The 15,909-nt window shown below is 35.0% G+C and overlaps 2 protein-coding genes across 11 annotated transcripts in view; one reads left to right on the forward strand and one right to left on the reverse strand.

The window, feature by feature from the left end:
- The window catches only part of MARCHF7 (membrane associated ring-CH-type finger 7), a 54,994-nt gene extending 46,901 nt beyond the window's left edge, over positions 1–8,093 (forward strand). For 6 of the 10 annotated variants that reach the window (XR_005203303.1, XR_005203307.1, XM_037745484.1 and 3 more), the window contains 3 exons: positions 2,348–2,461; positions 4,091–4,139; positions 6,792–8,092. Coding sequence is in view for 7 of the 10 variants with exons in the window: in XM_037745484.1 (XP_037601412.1) it covers positions 2,348–2,461; positions 4,091–4,139; positions 6,792–6,850 (222 nt within the window). In the remaining 3 variants the exon portion in view is untranslated. Of the gene's footprint in view, positions 1–2,347; positions 2,462–4,090; positions 4,140–6,403; positions 6,429–6,791 lie in introns of all 10 variants that reach the window. The other 4 variants (XR_005203304.1, XM_037745493.1, XM_037745489.1 and 1 more) reach the window with 3 other exon arrangements.
- A 326-nt stretch (positions 8,094–8,419) lies between these two features.
- LOC108316766 (lymphocyte antigen 75) overlaps positions 8,420–15,909 on the reverse strand; it is a 145,377-nt gene continuing 137,887 nt past the window's right edge. Inside the window, 1 exon segment of the mRNA XM_017546868.2 lies at positions 8,420–11,539. Within this exon segment, the coding sequence (XP_017402357.1) occupies positions 11,340–11,539 (200 nt within the window). The 3' untranslated portion in view covers positions 8,420–11,339.

Genomic DNA, 15,909 nt, shown 5'->3' on the forward strand with positions numbered 1-15,909 from the left:
GCTCACTGCAGCCACCGCCTCCCAGGTTCAAGCAATTCTCCTGCCTCAGCCTCCTGACTAGCTGGGGTTACAGGCATGTGCCACCATGCCTGGCTAATTTTTGTATTTTTAGTAGAGGCAGGGTTTCACCATATTGGTCAGGCTGGTCTAGAACGCCTGACCTTGTGGTCCGCCCGCCTTGGCCTCCCACAAGTGCTGGGATTACAGGCATCAGCTACCAGGCTTGGCCAGTCCTTTGTGAACTCAGGAATGGTTTTATTGTTTTCTAAGCATTTTAATGACTCATATTCTTTAGAAGTATTAGGAAATATCAGGTGGAGTCATTTTAAAAACAATGACAGCCTTGATTAAACTTTGTGGTTTTAACTTGTTTGTTCTGTATGAATAATAGATTCTAGTGACCTGATAGATACACTCATTTTAAGTGATTGGTAAGTCTATTTCCTCATTACCTAGTGTCTTGATCTTTTACAAGGTGATAACCATTTAAGTTTTTTTTTGAAATGGTGCCTCACTCTGTTGCCCAGGCTGGAGTGCAGTGGCACGATCTCAGCTCACTACAGTCTCTGCTTCCTGGGTTCAAGTGATTCTCCTGCCTCAGCCTCCCGAGTATCTGGAATTGCAGGCACCTTCCTCCACACCTGGCTTATTTTTGTATTTTTAGTAGAGATGGGGTTTCACCATGTTGGCCAGGCTGGTCTTGAACTCCTTATCTCAGGTGATCCACCCGCCTCTGCCTCCCAAAGCGCTGGGATTACAGGTGTGAGCCACACTGCACATGGCCTTATTTAAAGTTTTTTTAAAAAATTGTGGATATATTATTCCCTTGTAAGTTAAAAAGGCAAAAATAAATTATTAAGTGAAGCATTACAAGCGTGTGCGTGTGTGTGTGTATGTGTGTGTGTGTGTGTGTGTGTGTGTGTGTGGTTTTGCTCTTGTCGCCCAGGCTGAAGTGCAGTGGCGCCATCTCTGCCTCCTGTGTTCAAGTGATTCTCCTGCCTAAGGCTCCCAAGTAGCTGGGGTTACAGGCACCTGCCACGGCTAATTTTTGTATTTTTAGTAGAGATGGGATTTTGTCATGTTCACTAGACTGGTCTTGAACTCCTGACCTCAATGGTTCACCCACCTCAGCCTTCCAAAGTGCTGGGATTACAGGTGTGAGCCACCATGCCTGGCCTCAAATTTCTTGAATACTCAGTAGGCTCTGATAACCAGTTACTTGCTGAAGGTGGTACTAAAATCATAGAGTTCTTAACTGCCAATGAACCAGTTACCCAATTCAGTTTATGAGTAGTTCAGTGTCAAAATTAAAGGACAGATTAGATTTTTAATAATACTATATTCATGATTTGTATTCATGGCTTAAAAACAACGAGGGTGGGGGATGGGAGAGGAGCGAGAAACATTTAATCTGAGGAATATGAGCTCCTTAAAATTATCAGGTCCAGAGAGGTGTTTAAAATGTAACAGCATTCTCATCTCACTCTCCCTTGAATATCTCTTGAAGCCACTTGCTTTGGAGGCTCTAGACTAACTAATGCCAAGTAGCCATAAATGTTATATACCCTATAGTACAATAGTGTATAGCCAATCACTAACCAACGTTATTTCTGTAAAACAATGAGAATTCAGAGTGAACAACTTTTGTCATCTCTCCTTTCCTGATTTGTCTTTTCTTTAAAAATTTGAGCCTTTCTTTTGTTCTCTGGAGCACTCTCCACAAGGCAACTTGGAAGTGTGTCCCTGGCAGCAATCCTGAACCTTGACTTAACTCTGTTAATTTTGTCTCAGCTTCTTCTTTTTAGTTTAACGCAACAGAACAGTTTGGAATCAAAGAGCTGTTTTTACCAACTACAGATTTCTGTGTGAATGATTAGTTATTCTCTTACCTTTATTAATTCATTCTTTTATTTACTATGCCTTTAAGTTCATTGTATTGCAGAGAAAAACACTTGAGCTATCACAATAGGTTTTAGTTATAGTAGTATATTGGCTTAGCTATAGATGAAATGTAATTTTTAACTAAACATATATAGCTATAGCTGTTTGTATAATGAAATCTATGAGCTTTATAGAAAAGCAAAGCATTCATTCCACCATCAAATTATTTAAAAGTTCCATTTTTATATAAAGTTATTACACTAAAGACTATGAGAATAAAAAGTAAAATTTTATGAAATTATAAAGGACGGTCTTTTTTTCTTAATAAATGGCATTGTATCTCATTAGGAACTGGATATGAATACATTTCCTCTAGTTTATCAGTGTACTGTGAGTATCAATCTGAATTCTACTAATTTTTCATTCTCTGTATTTTTCTTTTCTCCTGTTTGCTTCCCTGTTGAAGGCTGAGTATGAGTTTATCAGCTCTGGTCTCTACCTAGTGGTGTTATTGCACTTGTGCGAACAAAGCTTTTCTGATATGATGGGAAATACAAATGAACCAAGCACACGTGTCCGAGTAAGTAATAATGAAGTTGGGGAGAGGGAGGGTGTGATCCAGCAAGTGTTTGCCTTGGAAAGCAGATTGTTTTTTATGTTCACGTCTTACTTCCTTTGGGAAGCTTTTATTTTTATAGTGTTTCTTAAAAATGAAGATATTGTAGATTTAATGGAAATTTGTGACTTCTGTAACAAGCAGCCTGATTTTCTCATAAAGCTGTTTTAGAGAAGTAATTTTCTAGCTCTCGAAGGTAATTGGAATGTATTTAATTGAAAAAACAGAACTGGAAACATCAAGGGAAAATGGGCTTTTTCTTACTAAAACAGAACCTCAGTATTATCACTTAGAAACCTGAAATTGAACTCCAAGAGCAAAGAGTATGGGAAATTAGCTTCAATTTATTTGTTATTGTTCTATAAAATATTACCAATGTACTAATTTTTAAGTGGCCGTATTACAAACTATTTTAGATATGGAATAGTTGGTTGTTTACTATGTACACTATTAGCCATAATATGACATTTTGGCTAGCTGTTTTTTAGGTATTTATAAGTAAATTATGCTTTTTGCCTCAGCGTACCGGAGGAAACTTCATGCTTTGCTTGTCTGGGCCATTTTGTGTAGCAAGGGCTAGGGTCTCTATATATCTGCCATTATTGTAGTATTCTGAACACTTCATATCTTGAAATATGTTTATAAGTATATCCTTCAAACTTTGTTATATTACTGTTAACTTTGATGATAAAAATGTAGTAGAGTTAATGTAATGTTTTCATTTCGAGAATTATCACATAACTGCAATTCAATGTGTATATTACTTCTAAATTAGTAAAATATTTTTCTGTATTTTATCATCATGTGGACATTATTCCAGTGAGCCAGTTAACAGATAATGATCATTGAAGAACATTATTATTATCTATCAAGAGCATTCAGAATTTGAGCAAAGCTCTCTTGACTTCTAAGTACTTTAGAAATTGTGAGCCCCTAAAACCTTAATACTGTAAAATGATTTCTAAAAAGGTACCTTAATTCTTCAGAATGAATAAACCATATAAAACCTGTAAAAACTTTTGAATTTCATGTGTTTATAAAAGTTCATATTTACAAGTTTTAAGATGGAAAATAACAAAATGTTGGATAATACTCCAAAGTGGAAGTCGTTAGGATTTTTTTTTTAATGAAAAAAGTATACTTTTTTTTGGAATAAAATGTATACTTTATCAAATTTAGGTAGGAAAATATGGATTCTTGGGAGGTTTTTTTTATTTTGTTTTTTGTTTTTTATGGCCACTGAAGTTGAATTTATTTGGGTCCAAATACAAGGGATGGTTTTTTGGCTTTTTTCCCTCCATTTCATAATTTTTTAAAGTGCTATGAGAAAACAGTATTATTATTGGATAAAATTATTTTATCTGCTCCCAATTTTAAAAAACTGGTTTCTACATGATTATAATGATTATATAAAACATTTAAAAATTAATGCCATTAAGCTTGTAATTTTTGATGTTGGGGGGATAAAGACCCCTATTTAAAGGCTTTATGATGTTTGACTTATTAAGTAGAAATGAATCTCCTATACTGATTCTCTCTTTAGAACCATTTGCAACATTTAAACTACTGTATTTCTTTCTGCATTGTTTCTAGTTTATTAACCTTGCAAGAACTCTTCAGGCACATATGGAAGATCTCGAAAGTAGGTGGAATTTCCCCCCTCCCCAGACTTGTTGAATTTACTTTTGCAAATTAAATCCACAGAGAAAAACCTAAGTATAACTCTTTTTTGCCAAATTAGAGCTTCATTTATAGGCCTAATAATACCAAAATGATTGATTTGGGAAATATGGGTTGGGCAACTGACATTAGTTTTTTTAAAGCATATTTTAAAGTATGGAAGAAAGTAATTTTAACTGCCAGTATTTCCCTTTTTTTTTTTTTTTCCAAAGAGAAATTTGTTGATCACCTTGATTTCAGGATTTATAATTTAAAAAGAAGGCATAAATCTTAACTACTAATCAAACCATATTTCTTAATCTGTTAGGATTTTTTAAATTTTGTTTTTGGTAAGAAATTTTGCCTGTTTACTCAGATTTGTTAGATCATAAAAGATATTCCTGGGCTTGTATATGATTCCAGGAAAATATGGGACCGGGAGTCATAATTCTGAATCCCTATCAGAAGCCATAAAGGGCTTATTTTGGTGAGGATTTTTTTTTTTTTTTTTTTTTGGCTTTTTTTTTTTTTTTTTTTTTTTAGATGGTATATCCTTGTTTTTGTGGTTTTTTGTTTTTTGTTTTGTTTGTTTTGTTTTGTTATAAGTCCTCGTGGGCCTTTAATAGGTAGCCAAGCTCTGCCAATAGCTCCAGTGTCTTAAGATCACATTCCGGCGTCAGGATTTCTGCCTGGGCTCATAAGTGAAGGTGCTTAATTCTCAAATCTTGACAGGCATCTGTACAGCCTACCTTCTTTTTAATCTCCTGGAACTTCCAGTGTGCTTCATACCATGGGGCACAGGTATTGGTGGCTCTGAAACGGTTCCTGGCAATTGAAGATTACCCCACCCAACCCCTGCATATTTTACTTTTTTACCCTTCATTACCCATTCCAAAACACTACTCGAAGTGTCTTTTTAAAATACGTATTCTTCAGTTGATTACTTTCTATACTCGTCTTTGAACTATTTGGAGTGTTATCTATAGTATGCATACTGTTTTTACCTTTAGAGAAAGCTCAACATCTTTTGAAGTTAAGTTTAAAAAGGACTTAGTCCTCATAGGAACCTTTTAATTCTAGATAATCTAAAACATAGATTTTTGTCATTAAGTGTATGCTACTTTCAAGTTTTAAAAGGATTTGAGATGGAATCAGGTAACATTTTCACAGTTTTAATTAGGATGTGTGAAAATAAAGGAGTCAGTGCAAACTCCTTTGGTATAAAGTTTTTTTCCCTTTATACCTTCGTTTCATATCCCGTATGTTGGCCTAATACAAAGGTCTCTCTGTTTTGTTTTTTTTTAAATTATATACTTTGTTCAATGTCATGATAGTAATTTGTTTCAGTGTATGTTTTCCCCAGATTTCTCCATTTTAAAAAACTAACATTATCATTTAAAATTTAGTTTCTTAAACCTAGTATTGTCCCCTCCTAATGTGGGAAGAAAAAGATGGAGGTGAAATATGTCCAGACTCAACTGAGCATGAAAGACATGGGTGCTACAAGTTAACCCCTAAATACCTGAAATGGATTCTGACTAAATTATCGTCTCCTGTGGAGTGGAGTTAAATGGAAAAACACAAGAAGTTTCTTAATAAGTCGTTATTTTTTAGTTTGGAATTTCTCAGTGATATAGCATAAAACTTAATAGAGTTTGTATCAGTCATGAGCTAGTTATATGTTTGTGTCATTTATTAAATGTATTTAAACTATTAGTGTTGCATAGTTTTTCTGTGCTTTGCCCTAGGTTGATTCCATTTGTTGGCTGCTCTTAATTTGTCCAATGTAAATATGAAAAGAGTGCATAAAACCTTTCTGCCCTTGATAATGGGGGAAAGATGGTGGTTAGTTGTTTATTTTAGTGAGTATGCGTTTTCTTTCACATGCAAAGCAGTTCATAGAATTCATAGTTTTATACTTACTGTGTCCTTCCTAAAGACACCCAGGATGCTTTATTTTTAACTCTTGAGCCACTAGTGACTCTTGAATAAATTGAGGTCAGAAATATTGCAAAGGTGATAAGTTTCTGACAGTGTGGAGACTGGGGAATAATCTCAACAATAGGTTTTACTGAATCCAGTTACTTTAATTTAGGCTGTGTCTATATGAAGCATTTCCAACTTACTAAATGAGCTTTTATCTTGGCATTGTATAGACATAGCTTTGATGTAAATTGCAAGAACACCCATAACCTCTTATTCTATGTACATTTCTTTTCATTCTCATCGGATGCATCAAACATGCAGCGGTAATAAGCCAGATTCTACTCAGGTGTGTGAGAGCACTTGCCTTAAGTTCACTTTTTTTCCTAGTGTTTATATATCATTAGCTACTATGAACACAGATTTATCTGAGAAAAAAATGTTTAGAAGATGCTCTTGAACATTTTTAAGCATTTTCATTTTTATAAAAATTGATAGAACATTACAAAAAGATGTGGGGGGCGGGGGCATTGTGGATGGGAATCACCCGCAGTCAAACCACCCTAACCCTGTCATATAACTTATCATTTTGATTAAACAATATACTAAATTGGGATTTTTTACAAGTCATTGCTGTTCTGGCTTCATATTTACACTTCCCATTTTTATTCCCCTTAAAATCATTCTTGACTATCCTGTTTTCTTTCAACAGCTTCAGAGGATGATTCCGAAGAAGATGGAGACCATAACAGGACATTTGATATTGCCTAACTTCATATAAGACAGATGGATGATCTGTGAACACAAGTGTTTATTAAAACTGGCAATTAAATATAAATTAATTTTGTGGGGGAATGCCTAATAAATACATTGACTATATATAAAATGAATATATACATACACATGTATGCCTGTATATATATATTCATTCTCAAGTGTTGCTGAATTAAAATTCTGCTGGACTTTTTTAACACAGCAAATCTGATGTTTATAAACTGGTAATCAAAAAGGTTTTTTTCTTTTAGGTGAGTGGGAAAGTATTACCCTTGTTTTAAATATCTAAGCAATGCCCATCAACCCTCTTCTGTGTTCTGATTACTATAGTCATATTTATGAAAAAAAGGTTTGTGTTTTAGTCTCTTGCTAGTGAGAAAAGTGGGACAAAATATGCGTTTGAAATTAAATCCATATGGCACCTAATTATTTTTCTTTTAAAATGCCTTAAGTTGCAGTCTCATTTTGATAATCATTTGCTTCCAGTGTTTAAAAACAAAAACTAAAAAAATGGGAGATGGTTCTGAGAAGAGCATTATATTAGGTTTCCAAATTTAATTTGAATTCCAAATTCACTTAGCAATAAAATCTAATTTTTAAAAAAGTATATAAATATCAAATGCATAAATGATGGATGCATTTTTGTATTGATTTGCAAAATGCAGATTATATTTGATAGGCTATAGTATGTAGATATTCCTTTTAGGAATATTACAGCTGTAAATTATATGAGAATTGCCAGTCAAATGCTATTTGGTTTTAAAAAAAATATTGCAATCTCAAGTTAATGGAATATTTTTAAATCCCACATTCAGAGTTTAAAACACTGGTTTTCAATGTGTTTTTTAGTGTTGTCACTTCTTTATAGATAAATATGATATAAATAACCTGTTTGGATTCTGGTCGTTTTTAACTGTTACTTGGTAATTCTGAGCATTTATTTGATGACTTAGTATTTTTCACTACCTTTGGATGGCAGATGAACGTTATTCACCATGAATGGATCTACACTGTGGTCATGAGTTGTGTATACTTACATAACACTGTATTTTTTCTTCTGTCAATACCCTTTAGATACACTTTAAAACACCTTAAGGTCTGATGTTATTGCAACAAACTACTTTTTCAAACCTAAATAGGAACCATGTAATTTCTGAAAAGTGAATGACAATTTGCCCACACTTAAGTTTGTTGGTTTTATGTAAAACATTGGCTCGAAATAAAGTGCACACTGATTTATTTACAGTTTGAAATGTTTCCTTTTAAACTGGTGTTCAAAGAATTCAAACTTTATAACCAATAATTTTATTAAAATTTCAAATCTCATATAATAATATAAATGTTCTAAAACATTTGCTCACCTCTTGTCAGTTGTTTTTGCATTGTTTGTTGTAAAGCAAAAATATAAAATTTAAGGGTGGTGGTTTTAATATATTCTGTGGGTCCTTAGAGTGCTTTGAATTTGAGCATATATACTTTCAAAAAAATTCAGTGTGATAGTTGTCCTTAGGGATGCTTTGAATTTGAACATACATAATTTTAATAAAATTCAGTATGTTAGTTGTCTTCTGCTTAACCCGTAAAACTTTATTTAAAAATTTTAACTAGTACAAAACATTCATTGGTATGCATATCAGATATTCTATATAGTTTTGTCATTAAATGCTAAATGACAGTGATAACAATGGCTGAAGCTTTGCAGTATTCTTGTAGTTTTCCAGTACCATTTAGTATTTTAATATTGTCATATTAGTTTCAGATTATCATGTAAATGACAGAGGAATAAGAGAAAAGGCTTTCATTGGTTATCAGTTTTAAACTCAGAATCAAAGAGACCATACATTTTTCTAACAAAATATAGTTTAAAATGTTATTCTAAATATCTGCCAAACAAAGAATTATATTGTTATTACTAGCTAGAACCAAGATGTTGAAGAAAGCAGTTTCTACATTCTGAATGTAGTAAACAAGCCTACCTGTGTAACCCAATTATTTCTTGACTAATGAATATATAAGGGGCCTGTTATAGATGTTCAGGTATATAAAGAAAATTAAAATGTAGGCCAAGCAGGGTGGCTTATGCATGTAATCCCAGCACTTTGAGACGCCAAGATGGGTGGTCACTTGGGGTCAGGAGTTTGAGACCAGCCTAGCCAACATGGTGAAACCCCATCTCTACCAAACATGCAAAAAGTTAGCTGGGTGTGGTGGCAGGGGTCTGTGGTCCCAGTTACTCAGGAGGCTGAGGCAGGAGAATTGCTTGAAAACCCACAAGGCAGAGGTTGCATTAAGCCGAGGTCAAGCCACTGCACTCTAGCCTGGGTGACAGAGCGAGAATCCGTCATATATATATAGAGAGAGAGAGAGAGAGCGCACACACTTCATTACCAGAGGCCTCTTGCCCTATTGAAAAATGAAACCAAACATTGAAAATTAAATAAGTTTAAAACAGCTAGTTTGGAAGAGCTGCCATTAGGTAGAAAGTATGAAAACATGCAGAAGAAAGTTGTATGGGAGTTGAGTAGAAGGTAAGATTTAAGAGCAGCACAGCCCAATAAAGCTTCCTTAATGAAACAGTTCTGTAATCTATGTTGCCTGGTATAGTACCTACTAACCACCTGTGATTTGGACACTTGACAATGTGGCTAATGTTACTGGGAGACTGGATTTTAAACTAAATTCAGTAGCCTCATGTGGCTAGTGGCTCATCGGACATTGTAGTTCTAAATGTTTGAGACTGTTGGTTTTAAGTTGGACTTAATCACTTTCTACCCAAATTCTACCACTCCTTTAAGAACTCCTTTAGAACTTTTAGTTCCCATAATACACCATGTTTTTACTGTGCCTGTGGTTCTTCAAGGACTGGTAGAATTTGGGTAGGAAAATCAGGAATTCTAGGGTAATGTTCACTATTGACATTAATAGCCAATCAATAATAAAATAGACTTCTTTATCACTACACAAAATCTCAGAAATGTAAAGCTCTTAACGGAGCATGATTGTCTAACAGCTAGTGTAATGCCTGCATTTTCAATACCAAGTAGCCACACTGTTGATGATAGTTTTCTGTCACTTTTTAGTTACTCATGTCTCGTTAGTGCCATTAATTGTGATGAGGCGTGTTTTCAATTTATGTGGTCAATAAAAAGAGATTACACAAGCTGGGACTTTGTTGCCATTAGTCAAGCTAGTGAGATAGTGTATCTCCCCACAAGAAAGTAAGATAATTGATGGGGTGTGGATTCAGGAGAGGGACTGCTTTTCTTTGAGCTTCAGACTTATAAACAGTATACTTCAGTCAACAATGGAACACATATAGAACGGTGTTCCTATAGTAGACCATACTTTTACCTTTTCTATATTTAGATACACAAATACTTAACTGTTACAGTTGCCTGTAGTATTTAGCACGGTAATATGCTGTGCACATTTGGAACAAAATAGGGTATACCATCTGGGTTTATGTAAGTACAGGCTGATGTTCACACAGAGATTCCTTAACTACGCATTTTTTAAAACATGTCCCCATTGATAAGTGATACATAACTAATTTACATGAAATCTATACATTCTTGCCTGTTTTTGAGTTATTGATGGTGAGGAAAATCACTTAGCTTTTTCTTTTACTCCCCAAATGATTTTCACCTTTTTCTTAAAATGTACAATAAATGTACTAAAAACTTTGATCATCATCACCACAGTTATACTTAGTGTCTTTGGTTTTAGCTTACAGTTTTCATGTCTTTGAAAGAAAAATTAATAAATGAGGAGAATGAGATATATCTTGTATAGGGGAAGGTACAAAAGGTATGGTGGCAGGAGAGAAATCCTTAAAGTGGCACTCTGATATATGTTAACCTAATTGCCAGCTTTCTCCATGCCTTCCTGGACACAGCCATCATATTTTGTTTGAAAAAATTTATAAACTTCCATTAAAACTTGAATCGTGATAAAATGGTGTGTGTAAAAGTAATGAAACTAAAATTAAGGGGTGTTGTAAAAGTTGTAAAATTTTCTTCATCTAAATCATAAAAGGAGATATATATTCTAGAGGAATTACCTGCCAAAGTAACCATTATCAAAGATATTTAAATGTATGGGATATACTTAAAATCACTTATTCCCCATTATTTACTAATAAACATATAAGTAAATAGAAGGGAAGATACATCAGGCAAGACAAATAGGCTAGGCATTTATTTTTATCTGCTTCTTGGGCTTAAAGCTTTCCTTCATTCAAGTGACATTCTGCATTTGACGAGGTGGTTGAAATCACTGCATTAGATCTATGATCATTTCTAAAACCTGATTCTATGATGAACCTAAAAATTTTTGTCACAACAGATGAATACATAAAAATAATGTTACTAAAATAAGGAATACCATTAAAGTTCTAAGATCCAATGTCAAGTTTTATATTAAAATCCTTCCCAAGAATCTCGGCCAAGGCATTTTGTTGATATCTTAGTGCAAGATTACCAAAAGCTTAGTCAAATTGAACAGGATATTCATTTTCTTCTGCAACTACCAAAACACAGTCTTCGTTATAAGGTGATTCGGATGCAGTTGAAAAAACTGTGGTAAAATGAGAATCAGAATGTCTTTTGTACAGGAACCAAATGATTGCTCCCAAAACTGTCAAAATTACTGTGCTGGCAATCACCAATCCTATTAAAATGTGGTTATCTGAAAAGGAAAAGACAATATATGGGAGATTCAGATACACAAGTTGCAAGTATATTTTGGGGAGAACAACTGTAGTTTAGTGTAAACATTCTCTGTGTTGAGAATTTCCCACACTGGTGAGAAAACAAAAATTTCACATTTATGACTATCAAGATTTGTATTTCTTTGCCTGAAGAACATTACTCAAATTTTCTAGGAAGTTGTGCGCTTCTTCACTCTACTTAAGATCCTAAAATGGAAATCACCATGCTCCAGTTTGTCTTCCTTGGCTTTACTTTCTGACCTAAGACTACAAATTCAGACTTACTCTTCCCTTTAGGAATTGAAGTATTTAGATATTGTGTTATATTATTAAGGTTTAATGGTTCACCTGGCTTTGGGAATTTAAGATTTGTTTAACTGAAAAAACACCAAGAGTTGCAGTAAGTACCTTGCTTTTGTGTGTCTTTCCATTCTTTGATTCTTTTGTTTCCCTAAAGTTCTATAAGTATGCACAACTTTGCAGTTCTTGCCCATTCAAAACCTTTTTTATCTTTCTATAAGAATCCAGTCTAATGAATTGAGGAAAATCACTTGGTTTAGAAGTCAGGAGGATGAAAATACTTTTGGGCAGGTACTTGTATTACATATAGTAATAGACTAAAGAATGTGAAAATTCTTCAGAATTGCTTTTTTTGGCAGATTTTTTATTATTAAATATATTCATAATACTCATTCTGGTGCTTGTTAAAATGAGACCTGGAAGAATTTAAGATTAGTGAGAGAAATCTGGCCAAAATTATTTGTTAAAGTGAGGGAGAGCCATTGATATTTTTCAAATATTGACAGGATTTTTTGGGAGAAGTAAGGAAATGGCCACAAGTGAATTATCTTTTTAATCCTGAAATAAAATTTGGTAGTAAAGATTTGGTAACGTGTGAAGGCGGGTTTGGTGGTGGTACTATTAAAGACATTAAAATGAAAAAAGCCAAGATTCTGTAAACTGATTTAAAATGGGTTCCTTCCATTAGTTGGTTACTGCAACCTCTGCCTTCTGGGTGCAAATGATTCTCGTGCGTCAGCCTCCCGGGTAGCTGAGATTACAGGTATGTGCCATGATGTCCAGATAATTATATTTTTAGTAGAGACAGTTTGGCCATGTTGCCCATGCTGGTCTGAAACCCCTGGCCTCAAGCAATCTGCCCCCTATGCCTCCCAAAGTACTAGGATTATAGGTGTGGGCCACCATGCCCAGCCCCCTAGTTTTGTTAAAATTAGCATAGCTGATTTTCAGTGTAGAACCTTAACATTACTAATGTGAACACACTGAGTCTACTAATGATTGTACAATAATACCTTCATAATCAGTAGCATCTACTTTGAATAGTGATTACATGATAGTAATATAGAAAAAAACTTAAGTCTGAAATATGATAATTGAGAATTATTTACAGACTCAATCATATAGCTTTAAATAGAAGACCTGGTATCCTAAGAACTGGACAGCATCCAAGATCGGTGGGACACAGTAAGTATACATGCTTATATTTTCAATTCTGCAAGTGACTGTTGGCCAAAGTTGCCTCCATGGGTTTTAGTTAGCTAGCTGCATACTACTAAAATGTATGACAAAGTCAATTGTCAAGGCAGCTGATGAGAGTCTATTAAAACAATATGTGGCCGGGCGCGGTGGTTCACGCCTGTAATCCCAGTACTTTGGGAGGCCGAGGCAGGTGGATCACGAGGTCAAGAGATCGAGACCATCCTGGTCAACATGGTGAAACCCCGTCTCTACTAAAAATACAAAAAATCAGCTNGCTGAGGCAGGAGAATTGCCTGAACCCAGGACGCGGAGGTTGTGGTGAGCCGAGATTGCGCCATTGCACTCCAGCCTGGGTAACAAGAGTGAAACTCCGTCTCAAAAAAAAAAAAAAAAACCCAATATGTATAGTTTCTATCTGGAGGTTAGGTCAGTTTTTCATTAGGAAATAATATTATCTATGTCATTAATGAAAGGAAGAAACCATTGCTTGCCTGACTACGCATATTATAGCTATTTACCATGAATTAAAAAAAAAAAAATTTAGGAAAAAATTTTTTAGCCTAACAATGTTCCTTACTTGAGGAAACATAGCAAACACCAAAACAAGCTTACCATTGCTTGCCTGACCAAGCATATAATAGCTATTTACCATGAATTTAAAAAAACAAAATTTAGGAAAAATCTTTTTTAGTTTAACAACGTTCCTTACTTGAGGAAACATAGCAAACACCGAAACAAGCTTTCACTTCTCTGTCATTTTTTAAGCCCATTTAATCCATTTTCTCAAAATTTCTTCTGAAATTTCTGTGGCAAAGGTTACTAATGATCTCTGTATGACTAAATGCATAAACAGTTGGATGTTTTAGTTCATCCTGAGGTAACTAGATTGTTAGCTGTCCAGCCTTGAAGTTATCTCCTCACTTGGCTTCCCTGACATTGCCCTCTTCTATTTTTCAGACAACTACTTCCTAGTCATCTTTGTGCACTCAAAGCTTTCCATGGTTGATCTCAACCATTCAAGTCTTTTATGTAAATCCATAGATAAATATGTGTGTAGCCCCACTTTACTCCCAAATCTAACCTAAGTTCTTGCAAACAACCACTTGGCCCAGTCATCCAATCTGGAAATTGTAGACTTCCTCTCTATTTTCAAGGCTACACATTTTTCTTTTGTTTCCTGTTTATCTAACTGCTACTTTCATGCCCTAGTTGTAACACTGATCATCTGAGGCCCGAACTATACCATATCCACCTCTCAAAAATGATGTGACACATTTTGTTGGGCTGTAACCTCAGGTTAGTTTGAGTGCCAACTGTGCATTTAATTACAAGGCACAGGGTTCAAATGACTTGCCCAAGTCCATTTAATAAATGGCAGCAAAAATTGAACCCTTTACCTTGGTCCTGATTTGTCATATCAGATAACCTGTCTTCTGTCTCCTGCTTGATGTCTACTTCTTGAAGATTTAACTCCTGCATCCTCTCCAGTAACCTTTGCTGAACACTTTGGACTAACTTGCCCTTTCCTGTCTGCTTGCCACACTAGGTGCATCCAACTATGGACACCTTAATTCTGTTGAAAGCATTCTTCCCAAAGGAGTCTTCCAGTTTACACTTGGTATGAAGGAGAACTCCTTGTTTGCCAAGATTGCGGCTACACTTAACTATTGGTTTGTTTCCTTGCTGCTTCAACTCCATATTCTCTACTGTTACTCCTTAAAGTCAGGCTAAGCCTAATCCCTATCTACATGATAGGCTTCTACTTTGACTTTAGGTCTTCATTCTGCAAAAACAAGGCCTTATCAAATGAGGACTTCCCTGGCCACCCTACTAAAATGCAATGGCTCCCTTCTTGTTCTGGGGTTTATCCTTATCTTCCTTTTTTCCCTATAGGATATGTTACCATCTCACATTTAAGTAATACAGATTTACATATACACACATATGTACATGCATACATGTAATGAATTCAGAGATTACTTTTCCTGTAGTCTGAAGACCATATGTTGCCAGATCTTTTAACTATTTGTGGTTTTGAATCCATGGACCTATTTTTTTCTAAATGTTTCAACTTACATATATCTTTTTATATTTTCCAAATACATTTACATAGCTTTAAAGTCATAGTTCTAGAAGATACATAATGAAAATACTGTGCTCCTGCTCCACTACTCCTCACCTGAACATCCATTCCTTAAAGTTAACTACCCCAGTTGCTTCAGCTATTTATCTTCATGTCTAAATAACTTGCATCCACTACTTGATTTTATTTAAAATGCAATTAAAAGAAATACATATAACAAATACCATCTTAGGTAAGCAGTAGCATTAAGTACATTCACTTCATGCTACATGACCACCATCCGTTCACAGAACAACTCATTTTGTAAAATGGAAAGTACCTATTAAACTCCCATTTCTCCCTGCCCTTACCCTTGGCAAACACTTTCTCGGTGAGGTTGACTACTCTAGGTACCTCATACTGTAGATAAGAATTATACAAAATTTGGCCTTTTGTAACTGGCTTATTTCCTCTTTCTCCTTTTTTTCTTCGTTCTCTTTTTCTCTTTCCTTCCCTCCTTCCTTCCCTTCTTTCCCTTCCCTTCCCCTTCCTTCCCTCCCATCTTCCTCTCTTCTTTCTCCCTCCCTCCCTCCCTCCCTTCCTTCCTTCCTTCGTTCCTTTCTTCCCTCCTTCCTTCTCGGTGAGGTTGACTACTCTAGGTACCTCATACTGTAGGTAAGAATTATACAAAATTTGGCCTTTTGTAACTCGCTCCTTCCTTCCTTCCTTCCTTCCTTCCTTCCTTCCTTCCTTCCTTCCTTCCTTCCTTCTTCCTCCCTTCCTCCC

The sequence above is a fragment of the Cebus imitator genome, unplaced genomic scaffold (genome assembly GCF_001604975.1).
Source record: "Cebus imitator isolate Cc_AM_T3 unplaced genomic scaffold, Cebus_imitator-1.0 Scaffold10, whole genome shotgun sequence".
Classification (NCBI taxonomy): Eukaryota; Metazoa; Chordata; class Mammalia; order Primates; family Cebidae; genus Cebus; species Cebus imitator.